Source organism: Lotus japonicus, chromosome 2, assembly GCF_012489685.1.
Source record: "Lotus japonicus ecotype B-129 chromosome 2, LjGifu_v1.2".
In the NCBI taxonomy this organism is placed as follows: domain Eukaryota; kingdom Viridiplantae; phylum Streptophyta; class Magnoliopsida; order Fabales; family Fabaceae; genus Lotus; species Lotus japonicus.
Window position 1 is genome coordinate 82256385 of NC_080042.1, and position 17918 is coordinate 82274302.

Here is a 17918-nt window from a genome sequence, read left to right on the forward strand (position 1 = left end):
TTGTAAGGTAAATTACTCAATTTTTAATGTTTCTTTACGCTTATTTTTCTTCCTCATAACTTACTTTATATTTCTTATTGTGATGTGTGTTTATCAAGTGACTTGCCAAGGATCATTCGTACAAAGTTACAATTAATAATTGCTCTACTATCTTTTTTTTTTGGGTAATACTTGCTCTACTATCTCTATTATCTATTAATTACATTTCATTTAATTTATCTATATGTCAACAATTCAATCAAATAACTTTTTTTGTTACAAGTGGATAATATGGTTGAAGGTAGCGCCAATGTATAGGATGACTGATAAAATGTTTATAATATGTAATTTGTCTTATTAACTATAAACAATTAAACAGTTTAGTTGTGTTTGTTGTATATTAAAATACCGCTTAACTTATCATTTTATCATTTGTGCATTATCAACAAATATTGTATAATAATTATAATAAAATTGTAAGAACTCCATACGTACATGGGTTTCGTATACACTAAAGTTAATTATCGGTTTATTGTCACCTATCTATTGACAAAGTTAATAATAAAGTTTTTTTATTTTAAATAATTGCTTAGATTACAAATTATTACTAATTGTATGTAAATTCATCTATTCATTTTATAAAATTATAGAATTAAAAATCATAAAACATAGAATCGCTTGTCCGTGCATTGCACGGAAACGGGCTATGATCCTAGTGTTAATTAAAGTGAACATGGTGTTTACATAGGATTTTCCCATCTTTTCCTAGTACATATAGGCAAGCCTCAACTCTAATCTGATTGCACCTCATCATTAAGTAGCTAACAAGTGTTGTGATTCGAGGAGTTGTGGGATAGAACATAACTAAACTATCTCAATCATTATTTGTTTTACAAGATTCAAAATAATGAAGATAAAGTCCATAGGCCACCTCGAGGCTTGAGAAGTTGAGATAGCCTACTATTCCATGTCATCAAAAGCCCCATATCATGAGATCGCTTGTGGAGCCTCGATAAGACCAAGTCGCCTCGAACAAATCTGACCCAAAGCCTCCAACCCATCGACTAGCAATGAGGCCCAATAAGGTGACCATTATTGCGGGTCGCATCTTTCCAGTCCAATAAGGAACATCTCATCTCAACACTAGTCGAGCGGGTCGTCTCAACATATTTAGTGAAACACTGCAAGGTTATCTAAAGATAAGACCATCCTGAAAGACCTTCAAAAAAACTTTCTACATACCTCAAGTCCCAAATACGATAAACACAATGCCTATAAATACAAGTTTAATCGTATGATTCCTATTACGATGAAATTGAAGCCAGGACAAGTCTGTAAGCTGATTCACTATTTCCTTTCTCCAATCTTTACTTGCTTTGTTATTTTCTTTAATAATGGTTTTTGGCGTTCCACGTCTTATCTAGCAGTTCAACTTGTAACTGCTCCTCTTTGCTTAGCACCAATTGTTACTTGTCAGTACTTGAATTTTGGAATAAAGACAGAAATTGATGGTATCATTCCCTTCGTCACGATTGTTGCTTATACGTTACTTAGGTAACCAAATCATTAGCAATTAGCAAACAATAATATACATTCTTTGTAAGAGATACAATTTTTTTTTGAAAGAGTAAGAGATACAATTAAGTTTTCGTATATTAGCTTACATAAATTATGAATTGAAATTTGGAACATTGGATAGTATCATCAGCATTATCAGCAGAACTCCCTCTAATGGATCAGATAAGATTCTCACCAATCAAAAATTTAACAGCTTAAATTAATTGCAACACCAGTAATTTGTATGCACTTTTTTAAGTTCTACTCAATACTCATACACACGCAACATATATGCAGGGGAATCACAAAATTTCCTTTTTAGCAAATAGCATAATCGCATAAATATCAGTACCGATCTATAATTTACATCTTTCAGAAGCACTCATCGGAATGTCGCCTTATCACGTTGTCTTTGGTAAAGCATGTCATCTTTCTATTGAGATAGAGTACTATGCTTATTGGATTGTGAAAACTTGCAAATTGACTCTTGATCAAGCTAGTGAAGAAAAGAAGAAAAAAAATTTGGATTAACAAAAATTCAGGGGATGGTGCCTCGACCAACCTTTGAGATTTATATTTATCAAGACATGTATAATTTCATAGTTTTACACATATTTACTACTTAATATCAGGATAGAAAAGACATTTGTACACTACCACAGAATTGCTGACCGAAAAAAGACACTAACACAAATGAACTAGTCAGCTAAAAACAATGAAACTAAATAGAACATTCAGCTGCTCTACAAGAACATCAGATTTAACGTCAAAATTTAACATTAGCACGGAAGGTCCTCGCCAATGTTGATATGTGTTTTTCTTGTAGTGTAAAATAGAAGATCTAACAAAATCCAAGAGACATTTACTCAAAGCATAAGTTTTTATCTTCTAATTAGAAGTGACTAGAGGATTTCATTGTGAAATCAAACATGCTATCATATAGCTTTGATTTTCTAGCCTAATCCTAATTGCAAGAACCATGAAGCCAAAAGGCAATAAGTTTTGCTCATGTCGACCAAAAATAGCAGTGAATGGTCAATACTACCTAAAGGCAAAAACATCTTGGTGCATTACTCTGCATGAAGACACAACTTTGATACCAAATTAAAGAACAAGAAGATAACGTGAACAATTAAATAAACCATGACAACACAATGTCCCCAAAATATATGCTATAGTGAGTGGTTAGAGCAGTTGAAGAAAGAACATATCTTAATTTCCCTCCCCAATTCCCCTGTCTCTATCAGTAAGAAAAAAAGCTTCTGGTATATTATATGATCTTGTTACCCACAGTTTCCACAAGACCCTCTCTTTTTGCAAGAAAATGAAGCAACCAACACCACCAAAGAAGCCATGGATCCCCTTCACAGCAAACTGCTGCACCACTGAGGACAAAACCATCTTCAGAAATTTCAGCAGGTGCAGACCATCACGTTCTGAATACTCCAAGGACATTGCTCCTTTACCTTCCTTCAGGAGGCTCTCTTTCTCCGATCTCAGCCGCTCCTCGTCCGCGCGAATCAACGAGGACCTCGCGCAGTCTTTCGGGTCGGATTTGTGGGATTTCCAGCTGAGCGAGCTGCGCGCCATCACGCAGAATTTCTCGAGCAATTTCTTGCTGGGGGAAGGTGGTTTTGGAACAGTACATAAGGGTTATATTGATGACAATTTGAGGGCTGGTTTGAAGGCTCAGCCTGTTGCTGTTAAACTTCTGGACATTGAAGGATTACAAGGACACCGTGAATGGCTTGTAAGTATGGCATATCATTCTTATTTTTCCTTTTGGTTCTCTGGTTGAATTTGAGTTAGGCCTAACTTTACTTAAAAAACTAACTTAGAAGTGAAAGTTGTCATACCTTTTATAAAGACTATCTTGCTTATATGTTTAGTCAATACGAGACTTCTCAAAACTCCATGTTCTAGACTATTGATGAATGAAGAGTATTACAACAATTTCAGCTCACAACCTTTAATCTCTTTAATAATTAATCTTAGCAAACCTGAAGTGATCATCACTATAAGAATTAAGAAGCGAAAATTGAGAAAGTTCAGAATGATATATTGGAGGTGTTTATATCAGGATTGTCTATTGTGTTGTCTTTGGTCAAGTTTCGGTTGTTTGAATGGAACATTGGATTCTGATACATGGTAATAGAAGGGAAAAATGAGGCAAGGCTTCTCTTGTAACGGAAGGAAATAATTTAACTAGTAATTAGTGTTAGAGCCGTTCCTTTTGTCATTTATAGTTGTTAGAATCTTCACAATTCTTTTATTTATTGCAATGGGCGTGATAGAACCTAGTACTCCTAGGAGTGGACAATAAGGCCTCATGGGGTGTCAGGGTCTTTGCATTCACATTCAGCACCTGAATGTTCCAAGCACGCTTTAGCATTCAAAGAGAAAAATAGTCAAGGAATATGGTAACTTACAAGACTTTAACATTATTTTGATTATTTGGATTGTAGTGTTTTTTTTCCGATAAGCAAAGAATATAGGGATTGTAGTGTGTTGGGGTGGGAATACTGTTTGTAGGGATTTATAATCTAACTTACATCAGGTTCAAGTTAGGTTACACCAAATTGGTAAATATTTAAAAGCCTAGGCAAAATGTCAACTTTTTTAAGAAGTCTATTTATATTTTTATATAATTAATCAAATTAACTTATATAATAATTCAAATATATTAGTCTATTTAGAATAGGTAGACTTCAGACTCTAAAAATCTCTCTATAATTTAACTTACTTTCTATTTCAAAAAAAAAAAAAAAAACTTACTTTCATTCATATATAATAGCTTATAATACTGTTAGTGTAATTTTACCTATAATTAGGAAGGTCAAGCCTTACTCATAACTTATGATAGATAACAAATCATGTTTAAGCTTTAAAGTTTTTAAATAAGTTCAAAGGCCTAACTTGACCGAATATATTCCCACCCTTGCCTGGGGACAATCTATGATACAAATGAGATGATATAAAGTGAGTCTAATATTTTATCACACATCCACTAATTTATGTCACGAAAGATTACACGTTAGGAGAATAATTAAATTTTTCTTTAAATACCCTTAAAAGAATACATCTGTCTACTTCACCTGCTTTTCAAGGGGTTTTTAAGAAATTAAAATTTTTGGGTGGTTTAGGGGGAGAAAAAAGATGATACCAGAAGAAACTTCCAAACCTAATCACTTTTTTTTTTCTAAAAAACCTAACCACTAAGATCAGATTCTTGCTTTGATGTATTGTTGTTTTTGGGCTTTTGGGTCTCTGTCATGGACCTACCCATTACGATGAAGGAACTTTTGACCCAAAAAAAGTCAGAAGAATTTTCTTGACAAAGAAATTTATATTGACCAAAACAAAAAAGAAATTTATAAAACTGCCACTCAAGGCAAGTACTAAGCATATTGCACACTTTTTTTGGGGAGGTTAGAATTGCACTTTATAATTTGTAATCATCATTAATGGATATAACTATATAACCATGAGTTACTAAAAAACTATGGAATTATGTATAGACAAAAAGATTGTACAAAACTAGAAATAGCTTTGTTGCTGAGCCAAATGAAATCTTGAATTTTGTTGCAACTTGCAGGCAGAAGTGATTTTTCTGGGGCAACTAAGACACCCCAATTTGGTTAAACTGATTGGTTATTGTTGTGAGGATGAAGAACGGTTACTTGTCTATGAATTCATGTCAAGAGGAAGCTTGGAGAATCACTTATTCAGAAGTATGCCCATCATATCATACATATACCCTTGTTTATTTTGATCTATGATGCATATCACTGATGCACTAAAAATTACAGGGCTAACATCACTGCCATGGGCAACAAGATTAAAAATCGCAGCAGGTGCTGCTAAAGGCCTTTCCTTCTTGCATGGAGCTGAGAAACCAGTTATTTACAGGGATTTCAAGACTTCCAATGTCTTGCTTGATTCAGTACGTGATTAATTAGTTAACTCTCTCTTTTTTATTGAATAAAATGGTGAAAAATTAAATAACACTATGCATCATGTGGTTGGTTCCCTTCAAAATAGGACTTCACAGCAAAATTGTCTGATTTTGGACTTGCAACAATGGGGCCAGAGGGATCAAAATCACACGTTACAACCAGAGTCATGGGCACTTATGGATATGCAGCCCCAGAATACATCTCAACAGGTAAATATTGTGAGATGCACCACTTTCTAGCCACATGGTTATATAACGACTATAAGTTTGAATTTCCATTGAACTCAACATGGATCACGTTGAACTTAAAGTATCAAAACCTTGCTTCTCCGATCCATATTATTTGTGTTTAGACTGACTCCAAACCAAAATACACAAAGGGTATCAATTGGGTATAGTTTTCTGATATGTAATGCAACAAATGAATGTTCACAGGGCACTTGACCACAAAAAGTGATGTCTATAGTTTTGGGGTAGTCCTGCTAGAATTGCTTACAGGAAGAAGAGCAACAGACAAGACAAGACCAAAGACTGAGCAAAACATTGTGGATTGGTCAAAACCATACTTGAGCAGCAGCAGGAGGTTGAGGTACATCATGGATCCAAGGCTTTCAGGCCAATATTCAGTGAAGGGTTCAAAGGAGATGGCTCATTTGGCATTGCAGTGCATAAGTTTGAATCCTAAAGACAGACCAAGAATGGCAATGATTGTTGAGACTCTTGAAAGCCTGCAACAGTTCAAGGACATGGCAGTTACCAGTGGACACTGGCCAACATCATCACCAAAATCCACAACTAGAAATGGAGCCTCCAACAAGGTGCGAGCCAGAGGTGTAAACCAAAAGAAGCCCTCAACTCCAGTTCCTACCAAAAAAAGCTTGATTGCTACCAATTAGAAGGAGTGCTTTTTCATTAAGTGTAAAGTTATCACATGTGGTATGGCTAGAGCTAGAGTGATTGTGAAGCCACCCTATATGTATCTAAGTGTATAAATATATGTGCAGTATAGATAAACTATTAGATATGTAAAATAAAATCTTCCTTTGTCAACTGAGATCTCCTTTTCAATCCATGATCAAAGTGAAAATCAGCTATATTCTTGAACCAGTCCTATCTCAACTTAAATAAGCTCAAAGTTAAGGAAATACCAAGAAGAGAATACTCAGTAACATGACCCATCTTTCTAATATATCTTCTGCTTCATCCTTCCTTAAAGCTGTTATCATTAAGACATAAAAAGGGCAATCAACGGTGTTATAAAACTCCCGCTATGAGCGAGGTTCAAAGAGGGGCGTATATCTAATGAAGACAGTTTTACCTTGCATTTTTGCAAGAGATTGTGGCCGCAAAGTCACATGCCAGCAACCTTATAGACAACAGTTGCGTTAAAGCTCGCCCTCTTATCATTAAGATATCTCAAGAGAAAAAAATTACCACTAATTAAGTATTTGGTTGAGCATGATCAACATGCTTCATTTCTTCAAGTTGAAGCATTTCCATGTGATTTACAAATCAGGGCAATTCAATTAGCATGTAAATCGTATGTACTCAAAGTTATAGTCAATGCTTGAGAAAAAGCAAGGAAGATGAGTAAATTTCCAACTGCTTTAGAACAGAGTAAAGCCTACAAACTGCCACTAATATATTTCAAAATGATGGGAAGAGACCAACTTATAAATCTTTCAAAACATGTACGCAACCGTCCTCATTGACTTTCTATTATCAAAACTGGCTTCATATTGGAGTTGATTGAGTGAAAAAGTTGGTTTAAGTTTCACTTTCTGTAGAAACATTTTTATATTCATCACCACAGCAACAACCAAGTCTTTTTCCACCAAAGACAAAACGTAACCAGGAATTTAGGATATTAAATAGTTAATAATGAATCTGAATTTCTCATAAGTCTACTCTGGCGTGTGTTGAGGAAACACCTAAGGGGTGTGCATGTTAAATACTTTCTGACTCAGAAACTTAAGAAACCTTAGTCACATGAGTCCACATTTTTCCTTCAAAAGGAACCTGACAAATAAATCAAACCCAAACCACTTGGTTCAGTGCATCCCTTCTTCACTAGTCCCTTTAGATACTTCCCAGCTTTCACCTCAGATATCAAAGAACTCAAAACACAATAGTAATAAAAACCTATGCTCAAATTTCAGAACTCCTTTAAAAATGGCCGCCAACAACAAATTCAAGAAGTCCAATTTGCCTTCTCATTTTAACTTCTGCATCACCCTTTTCTCCCTTCTCCTTTTCACCATCCCAGCTTATTTCCTCATTCAAAACTCCACCACTATCTCCAAATGCACCCCTTTTACCAAGGCCTGGTCTGGTGATCTCCGTTTAGCCGAATTTGCATGGAACCACCTCCAATTTCTTGAACACAATCCTCCCCCCACACCTCTCAAAATTGCTGTCTTCACCAGAAAATGGCCTATTGGAACAACCCCTGGTGGCATGGAACGCCACGCGCACACCCTTCACACTGCATTAGCAAACCGTGGCCATAGAGTTCACATCTTCACTTCTCCCCCACAAGATACAAAAAATCAACAAGCAGGGTCACCATCACCAACTTCACCTCACATCCATTTCCATGAAGGGGAGCCAGGTAAGTGGCGCTACAACAAAGCATGGGAACAATTTCTGGTTGAAAACCAGCTAGAACCTTTCGATGTTGTTCACTCAGAAAGTGTGGCACTTCCTCACTGGCTCGCGCGTGATCTCCCGAACCTTGCAGTATCTTGGCATGGCATAGCACTGGAGAGCTTGCAATCAAGCATTTTCCAGGACTTGGCTCTTGGTTCTGATGCGACAAGATCCCCTGATTTTGACAAAGGCTTACAAGGGGTTGTCCCTAAGATTCTGAATGAGATACGGTTCTTCAGGAAATACAGTCATCATGTTGCTATCAGTGATAGTGTTGGTGAGATGCTAAGGGATGTGTACCAAATTCCAAGCAGAAGGGTCCATGTGATTCTCAATGGTGTTGATGGGGAAGATTTCAAACAAGATGTTGAGTTGGGAAAAGAGTTCAGAACCAAAATTGGGATCCCAAGCAATGCTAGTTTAGTACTTGGTGTGGCTGGAAGATTAGTGAGGGACAAAGGTCATCCTCTGCTTTATGAAGCATACTCCAGGCTAATAACAAAGCATCCCAATGTGTACTTGATTGTAGCTGGCTCTGGACCATGGGAGAATCGGTACAAGGATTTAGGGAACCAAGTTCTTGTTCTTGGATCAATGAATCCTTCCATGCTAAGAGGATTCTATAACGCGATTGACATTTTTGTGAATCCTACACTTAGACCACAGGGGCTTGATCTTACTCTGATGGAGGCCATGATGAGTGGGAAGCCTCTTTTGGCATCAAGGTTTCCAAGCATTAAAGGTAGTATTGTGGTTGATGATGAATTTGGTTTCATGTTCTCTCCCAATGTGGAGTCCCTATTGGAGGGACTGGAAGCAGTGGTTAAGGAAGGGCAAGAGAGGCTAGGAAGGAGAGGGAAGGCATGCCGTGAATATGCAACTTCGATGTTTACAGCAACAAAGATGGCATTAGCATATGAGAGGCTATTCCTCTGCATAAAACATGATGCATTTTGTACCTATCCTTGAGGTTTATGCCATAGATACAATTCTTTCTTTTTTCTATAGTTTTCTTTTGTGTTTTTTTTTCATTCACTGTGATATGATCACATGGTTCTATGAACATTTTCAACAACAATGTATCAATGTGATAACATAAATAAAGGTAATCAAAACTTCTCAGAATGGCATGATGAGTCTTTTTATGTTTCAAGCCTTCAAGCATTAACGAGAATTCCCAAAATAATTCAGGAAAAAGCAAAAGGTATCATATAAGCTTTCAATTTCAGATTTGAGTATCGGCTGAAGGTGTATCTAAACAATGGTTCATATTAGGGATTTTATTTTGTATTCCAGCACTTGGTTACTCAAGTAATTATGGAATGAAATATAAACTAATCGTAATCTTATTATAACGTGTAAAACCTTGAGCAAAGCAGTGTACATTTATCCTCAAGTCTTGTACAAAAAAATCCTCAAATCATGGTTGCAGACACAACTCATGCATGTTTGGATACACGTTAGAAAATTACGGTGAGGTAAAATCATGGTGGACCGAAGCAACTTCTCTCAGTTTTTATTTTGTATTCCGAACATGCACTTCATGAAGATCTGACATCATTGACACATTCCTCCTCAGACTGCACTGAGGTCCGAAGCTCTGTCCTTTTCTAATTAAATGTTTGGTGAATTGTGAGAGAAAAATGAAATCCTCAAGCCTTTGGCCTCTGAGTCTAGATCCTGAATATATATGCTCATCAAAATTCACCATTGCATTAGCTTTGCCTCCAAATCAAGCTTCTGCTATCAAGTATCAACCATTATATCATCTTCACTCTGCAAGTCCCTGCAGTTAAGACACAGTTGATTGTGCTGAAATCCGGTGTCTCTCAAAACGATCATATGCAAGCTTGGTTCTTAAGAATAAGAGCACACTAGAAGCTAGTCCCAGGACAGATATGCCTCCCCACCACACAAATGTCCAAAAGTAGCACTGCCTTCCCATGCACACTGATGAGTCAGACATTAATGTTCCAGTTGCTGATGATGAGTTAGCATTGGCATCATAAACTACCGCAGCTAGAAAACCGTAGAGAAGGGACCCGATCGGGATGTTTGTTATGAGAATGTTGTGATTGACGCTCACACTGTTTGGCCCAAACAGCTCAGATGTAATTGCCACAGCAGCCGCGAATATAAAACCGGAACTCAAACCAATCAGTGCAGTGCCTGCATGGAGTGCTGCAGCACTCTCTGAAGCAGCAAGCAAGATCAACGCAATTGGGGTCGGTATAAGTGCAATTGTTAGCCATCCAGTCCTTGCAAAGTAGAACTTACTGCATTGCAGAGAAAAAAACAAACGTCAAAATTCCACAACTTTATTTTACAAGATTCACTTATCAATCAGCAACTAAAGCCTTTGCTCACTAGATAGATTAGCTTAGGATTAAGATTCAATGTCCCTTTTTCCTATCTCAATCTCTATTCATTGATAGGAATTGGACCTATTAAGTTGATGTTGTAATTGTAACTAACTAGCCAATACATTTTTATGGTTAGTTAGTTCAACGGAGTGAGTGAGCATCACAAATGCTTTGTTTGTTAGCATCACAAGGGCAAGATAGAGGCCAGCACCTCATAAAAGTGGTTGGACCCTCACATTTTTTAGGTCACCCCTGTTTTGAAGAGAAATGAAGTGAGAGTGGGTTTGTTAATTATACTCATTTTCTTATTTTATTCTCTATCATTAACATACTTATTTATATTTTTAAGATCAAAATGTCATTTTGCATAAAAATAAATTTCTCTCTTTTCACTATCTACTCAACTGAATGAAAGATGAAACATTCTATGGAATTTGAGACATTCCAACAATCATGTATTCACGAAATTTGGGTCATAGGATCAAGATCAGACTCACTGAGCTAAGGGAATGAAGAGTATTGAAGGGTAAAAGACCAAAGTTCAAACCCTGGTGAATGAAGTAATTTACTTACAATTAACGACTAACATTCGCCTATAAAAGATAAAACACTGATATTTTTTACCAAAATCATACGGTAGAAATATCTTAGGATTTAAGTGGTCTGATCAAGATCAAACGATTAAGATTTGTTAACTGCGTGAATTTAGGGGATTGCAGACTTTTTTTTTTCTTCTTTCAAATTGCCATGTGCAGTTGTTAAAAGGCCCAACAATGATATATGCACACCTCATATTTTATACACTTCATTTTCACATATTTTTATTTATATCTCTCTCCTCTTATCATCTATCACATCTTATACTTTCTCTCTCTTACTTTTTTTTTATATCTCTCTCCTCCTCCACCTCTTTCCACCTCAAATATGAGGTGTGGACAAACAATTATCCCTTTTTTTTTTGTCAATGACAAACAATTATCCTAAAAGGCCTCATCTTATGTATGTACTTGGGCTAAGACAAAGTTCGGGCTCACATTGTAGGCCCAAAAACAGAATTTACATCTTTGTTTACGCCGTTTCAGAAAACATATTCCTTGTCGAAAAAAAAAAACATATTCGATGACTAGCAGAACTTGACGGCAAGACCTAATCCCCTAAACCCTAACAGCCCATGATCGCTGAACATGCCTCACCCTATAAAACAACATCCACAAGAAAATTACTCATTCATTCACGACTCATCGGTGGCTACAGTGGTTACGGTGTCTCTGTTTTCTCCACTCGTTTGTTAGTAGCTGCTGTGTTGTAATTGTTCTTTTAAATTCTACTTTTCTTTGTCGTGTCTAGATTTATGAAACATGAAGATTCCCTATGAGGAGGATCTCCCAAAAATTGATAGGAAGTGCCGTATGACACTCTAAACAACAGCTCCGATGCAAAGAACTGCTCTCATCCACCGGTACCAATTCATAACTGTTACCGGTCGAGGATTTTCTTTGCGGCGGAGCTGTGCGTGATTTGGAACGGGTCTCTGAGGGTTTCGTTTTCTATTAATTTAAATTGAATTTTGATTTATTTTTTATCTGTGATTGGGTCCGATGCCACGTCGCTGGTAGCTATATAGCGGTGACCATTGATGCTATGATTGGACCAAAAACAAGAGTGATATTCATTTGTTTCGCATCCTGATAGAGGAACCTGCGGATCTCATATATACCATGATCTGTGGAGCCGATTTATGCGATTACATTTCAATTTTCTCAAATCAAAATTATTATCAATCTTTTGTCTTTTGATGCCAATGATGACTTAATTGAATTGGAATTACCGTCTGAATCAATTGATGTGACTTTCTGGCTGTTTCTGAGGCTCAATGTTATAATTATGCATTTTTTCTGGTCATCAATTGTCTATGTTTTAATAGACTCTTCAATAGTTATCATATTTTAACCCAATTACACAAGATTGATGATCACACATGTCTTCCATTTTATTTGTGTGATTATTGTTCTTTGCAATATGCACAAGATTGAACAATATATTGCTTGGGAGATAGTGTTGTAATCATGGACATTTGGGGATAGTGTTGGTCTCTCTAATAACAGTAAGCATAGGAGTTTTATTTCTATTCATTGTGTGGTGCAACCAACTCACTTTGACACAATTAAGAAAAGAGTATTGGAAAGAGGGTGTCAAATGAGTGATTGTAGCATTTCTTTTTGATTCATTCCTCACATTGAAAATTGACATCATTTCAAATTTCTCACACCTCTTATTGTTGTTATCATGATCAGATTGATAAGAGTAATACAAGGAATACTACATTCATACTGCTAGATAGATCAAATTAATTGACCATAGTGTATTAGTAATCATGCCTAATGGCATACCATTTAATTCCTAATCAAGAGAGTAAAAGGAAAAGCCATATTCCTCTATCAGTAGGCTTAAGCTCCAAAAACATGATCTAGTAGAGAAAAATGGTGAGAATACTTACTTTCGAATATAGTCTGGTGTGGCAGAAAGCAAGCGGCCAAAGAAGGAGAAGGATGAGTATAATGTGACAAGGGTAGATGTTTTTGAACTCAAGCCCATAGATTGAGCTATCTGTCCCAGATTGTTGCTGTAGACAAGACCAATTGTGCCTCCACAGAAGTATGCAACGTAGTAAAGCCAAAAGTCCAACCTTCTGACAAGCACTGAAGCAGAGTGCTCTTCTCCCAGCATTGTCAACTGATCCTTACCAAGAATCTTCTCACGACTCACAACACTATTTCTCTCCCTCTGACTATCAAGTATTGATCCATTCTCACTCAAAAGGCTGTGATCATCTCCATTGCTTAGAGCACTGTTTTCATTTGCAAGGAGTTCTTTGTGAAGCTCCAGATCATTGACATGAACAAGAATGAAGCTGCCAGAGCTTTCCACCCGAAAGCTAGAATGAAGAGCATCGTGAAACCAATCTCGAGCGTATATGATTTCAGGAATGAAAAGAGGCAAAATGAGTAACAAAATGGCTCCACCAAAGTAGAACCGCGCTTTGGTTTCATCGGAAGTTGATGAGCCAAAGAGGAGGAGGTAAAGGCCAGTGAAAACGGCTAGGAAGTTCAGTATGAGAAATATCACTGAGTTCTTGCGAGCGGCATTTGGCGAAAGAGAGTCTAAGGGTGGCTGGCGAAGAATTGGGCCTAATGCTGCAATGGAAGTGAGAATGGGGAGAACGGCATTCAAAAGAAGGTACAGTTTATCGGATGAGGGGTTGATTGAATTGGCAGCGAGCGTGTAGAGTGCTGCACTTACCCCATTGAAGCTCACAGTTAGTGATAGTGCTAGAGGTCTGTTAACTGGGAAGTTCTTGATGCAGAGAACAAAACATACTGTGTTGAACCAACAAATGCTGCAGCCACTCAACAGACATAGAAGAAAGACCTGCCAGATACATAGTGAAAACTAGTCAAGAGCTTATTTGATAATCACATGATTAAATTGCTTAAATCATCTTATGGATTGGAATGAAAATATGTTCATACTTACTCATCCATGGTCTATATTACATTAATGATGTGTGGAGACATCCACAATGTTTACACTATTCAACACCCGTGACATTTTATACCACCATAAATAATACTGCAATTAATATGCATGTGATGTGTCAATTATCATTATTGTAACATACTTGTTGAATTGATGATTCTATCAAACTTGACATTGCTCCCTAGTGATCTAGCAGATTCTAGAATAATAAGCATGTTAGTTGGGTTCAGGGTCCACAATTTGGAGTTTGGGACCACATATAACGGTTCAAAATAATTTTGAGGAAATAAATGAAAAAGGACGTGTAAGATGATATAAAGGATCCAAATCCATCAAGGAAGTTATCGCCTTATAATTTTACTCTTGTCAAGAAAATATGTCGACCACTCAAAACTGCAAAATAAAACAAAAACAACAGAAGAGGGAAATCGTATATTTTAAAATTTTCCTTTGTTTTCTAGCCAGTGCTAAAATGGTCGTTTTTGAATAATTGACCGACGTGAGAGGGGAACTATTCTGATTCAGAATCTGATACAGAGAAAATTGATGGTAGCTCTTGCTCAAACAACATAGACCATATATCCAAGATCATAAGAATAAATATCACGAGTAGTATATTCTTCGAATATAAACAAATTAATAAAATATTATTAAATGTCTCACATCTTTTTAAAGTCGAATTCATACTGAGCTCACTAAATAATTTAACTATATACTATTCTTTATTAATGGAGTACTAATGAAAAAATTATATAAAATTTAATATGTAATTTTACTTGCAAAATATTTTAGAAACATTTTTAATCCTCAACACATTAGAGAGCGTTTTGCTTTGATAATGAAATAAAAAAGGCATGCCATTCCATCCACCATATATCAAGCAAGACCCATCATTCAAGGCAATGGCTAAAAATGGCAAATTGTTTCTTAACTGCAGAAAACACCTTTGACTATTGAAGTTAAACATTACTTAAATAGAAATTAACATAAATTCAAAGCAAAATTTTGTTTTGGTTTTCCAGGATATCCACAGGACTAATCCCCTAAAACTTATCATATTAAATGAATATGCATCTCTCAACAAATGTTATTTAATAAGCGCCGCCCAACGAATGACTGAAGTCGGTTTAAAGATCGAACTCTGGACTAAATATTTTAGAAAATAGATAATAAACCATGAATGAGAATAGAAAGTGATGAACATACCGGAAAATAAGGCAAAGTGATGATGTTCTCAATGACAAGCCACTGAAGCCCATAACCAATGACTCCCATGGAAGCAGCAATGAACATAACGACAGTGAGGGGAAGGTAGGAGAAAGCGAGACCGGAGGACCAGCCGAAGAATTTGCCCATATCGTTGGCGGTGGCGAGGTAATTGAGTTGAACTTGTGAAATGTTGAGGACAGATTTCATGGCGGAGGAGTACTCGGAGAAATCGAAATTGGTGCCGGTGAATGCCTGAATCCATATCGTCGCCACCAGTATCATCCACTTCCGTGACTGCCCCGCCATCACTCACTGTTTTCGACGAGAGAGGGAGTTGCTGCAGTTGATGTGTTTGTGTAAATGTCTGACTGGGAATGAATGGCTCTACGTGTCCACGTACATCAGGGAGTGCTTGGGCTTGGATCCTTATAAAACAACCGTTCCCCAAATGTTACAAAAAATTATAGCAACACTCAGTCAGTTAGATTATGAACCCGTTTGAAAGAGCTTATTTGATAGCATAAGTGTTTATGTCAGTATTTATGAGAGCTTATGCAAACAGCTTATGACTTACCATAAGTTGTTTTGAGCTTATTTTCATAAGCTATTCAGGATAACTTATGAAAAATAGTTTATGTTTATATATAGCTTATAAATTTTTTAAAATAACTTATGAATAAGTTATTATGTCATAAGCCCTTAAGGTCGCTTAAGACCATAAGCGCTTCGGTAGTAGCTGTTTGAGTTTTTTTATTTATTAAGATATTAGATTTTAGTTTGTTAAGAGATAAATATTTTCTATTTATTATGATTATTGAGTATGAGTTCCTCTGCTAAAAAAAAATGAGTTCCTTCAAAAAAAAAAGTATGAGTCAGTTCCTAAAGTTATGGACGTTTATATTCTATGTTGTTATTTTTAAGTGTATTTAAATAATTAAGTAGCATCAATAAAATTTTATCCTTTACAGTATTTAATTTTATTTTTTCTCATCTTGTTCTCTCTTGATACTTTCCTTTTCTTGGTAAACAAAAGCCAACATGGTCCACACTCAATTTAGTGAAATATGCATGAATTTTAATTAATTATACCAAAAGTTTTAGTTGTTAGGTAATTGTTACATATATGATTTTATATTATCATTATTATTAAAACAGGTCTATTTGGACTTAAAGCGTTAATTAAAGATATGACTACTGAAGTGTTTCGTAAAAAAAAGACTACTGAAGTGTTTATATATTGGAAAACAATCTTCAACTCTCTTGACAAAAAAAATCTTCAACACCCTCGAGTTAGTTTTTTAGGTTGAGCCTCCCATATTATATAATACATGGTGTACCACTATGTTACAAGTTTCCAAAATACTCTCAATCCCATTTTTCAATTACAAATATATTTACTTTCAAAAAAAAATAACAAATGTATTTATTTTATTTTCTTGTGATAAAATAATATGAAATTTATCGCTAACATTACTCTTCCATCATTTTATTTACTTGGTCTAGAAGGTATTAAATTTACAATGTCCTAGTCGAGATTTATAAGTATTTAGTTGAGGATCCATGATTGATGTTTATGGAGAATAATTTATAGGAAGAGACTTCTTCATTTCGTGAGATCACAGAGAGAAATTAATCTTATAACTACCGGCATCATCAATCGTGGGTATGCGTAAAAATTAAAGGAAAAAAAAAACTATAACACTGGTAAAGTTATTCTCAAATTTATAACCTTTTTAAAATAAAAAGAAGAAAATTACCACTTTGTGAGTGAACTGAAATGTTTTGAGTCTTTAACTAGCTAGAGCGTATTGAAATTTGCTCTTAAGATGGGGAAGGGTATAAGCCTGCCTAATGACTCGTGTAATGCAGTGATTAAATGCGTATTTAAATACCAGTTAAGTTAATATAAAAATAATTTTATCCTCATTTATAGGAATAGCTCTGTTTATTTTTTTATTATTTTAAAGTGAGTAATAACATCGGTTAGCATTCGTTTGTTTTCTCTTTTGTTCGTAGAACGGGAAATAAGGTTGCTGACCTTTTGACTAGGCGTGTGAGGGACTTTGGAGATTCAGTTTGGATTGATGAAGTTCCCGGTCAGTTATGCCTTTGGTTATGAATGATGTAAGGGCCTTGGTGCCTACTTGATCTTTGGTTCTTTAATATTATTATCCTTCAAAAAAAAGTATGTGGCCTGGTTCAATTTATTGGAATCGATCCTTGCTACCTCAACAAAGGATTGATCTATATATACATGGCGCCATGTGCATGCATGGTTTATTGGTTTACCTAACACCAAGCATAATTAAGAAATTTCCTTATGTGTTTGACTGTTAGATTAGATTAGAAATTCCGGACAAAACTTACATGCATTACCTATGTTGTTGGTACTGTTCTCTAATCAAATTAGGACACGTGGATTGTGAGTTCAAGCATGGAATAGGAATGGAATTAGGGGAAAGCACAATTCTGCAAGGAAAAAGACGGTGTGTATAATTGAAAACACGATTTAATGTTCTCATCTCTCACAATAAATATTACTCTCACTCAATATGCTCAATATATATATACACACACCTGGCGCCATGCATGGTTTACCTAACACCAAGCATAATTAAGAAATTTCGTTATGTGTTTGACTGTTAGATTAGATCCTCATGTTTTGTTTA

The 17918-nt window shown here is 35.8% G+C and overlaps 3 protein-coding genes and 3 non-coding genes across 6 annotated transcripts; 5 read left to right on the plus strand and 1 right to left on the minus strand.

The window, feature by feature from the left end:
• The first annotated feature begins 2730 nt into the window (after positions 1-2730).
• Positions 2731-6541, plus strand: LOC130740268 (probable serine/threonine-protein kinase PBL15). Its single transcript, XM_057592806.1, has 5 exons — positions 2731-3286; positions 5132-5267; positions 5346-5479; positions 5578-5701; positions 5927-6541. The coding sequence occupies exons 1-5, from the start codon at positions 2861-2863 to the stop codon at positions 6385-6387; spliced, it is 1281 nt and encodes a 426-aa protein (XP_057448789.1). The 5' UTR covers positions 2731-2860; the 3' UTR covers positions 6388-6541.
• Positions 6542-7437: 896 nt separating this feature from the next.
• On the plus strand, positions 7438-9365 carry LOC130740267 (uncharacterized). Its single transcript, XM_057592805.1, has one exon. The coding sequence runs from the start codon at positions 7481-7483 to the stop codon at positions 9107-9109; it is 1629 nt and encodes a 542-aa protein (XP_057448788.1). The 5' UTR covers positions 7438-7480; the 3' UTR covers positions 9110-9365.
• A 105-nt stretch (positions 9366-9470) lies between these two features.
• On the minus strand, positions 9471-17456 carry LOC130740266 (protein NUCLEAR FUSION DEFECTIVE 4-like). Its single transcript, XM_057592804.1, has 4 exons — positions 17288-17456; positions 15247-15674; positions 13001-13932; positions 9471-10416 (listed from the first exon to the last, which is right to left on the minus strand). Exons 2-4 carry the CDS (start codon positions 15553-15555, stop codon positions 9933-9935), a joined length of 1725 nt encoding a protein of 574 aa, XP_057448787.1. The 5' UTR covers positions 15556-15674; positions 17288-17456; the 3' UTR covers positions 9471-9932.
• LOC130741666 (small nucleolar RNA U49) lies at positions 11870-11938 on the plus strand. Its single transcript, XR_009020552.1, has one exon. It is a non-coding gene; the product is annotated as a small nucleolar RNA U49 (small nucleolar RNA).
• On the plus strand, positions 12096-12255 carry LOC130741665 (small nucleolar RNA snoR2/U65). Its single transcript, XR_009020551.1, has one exon. It is a non-coding gene; the product is annotated as a small nucleolar RNA snoR2/U65 (small nucleolar RNA).
• LOC130741655 (small nucleolar RNA snoR77Y) lies at positions 12298-12378 on the plus strand. Its single transcript, XR_009020541.1, has one exon. It is a non-coding gene; the product is annotated as a small nucleolar RNA snoR77Y (small nucleolar RNA).
• Positions 17457-17918: the final 462 nt, after the last annotated feature.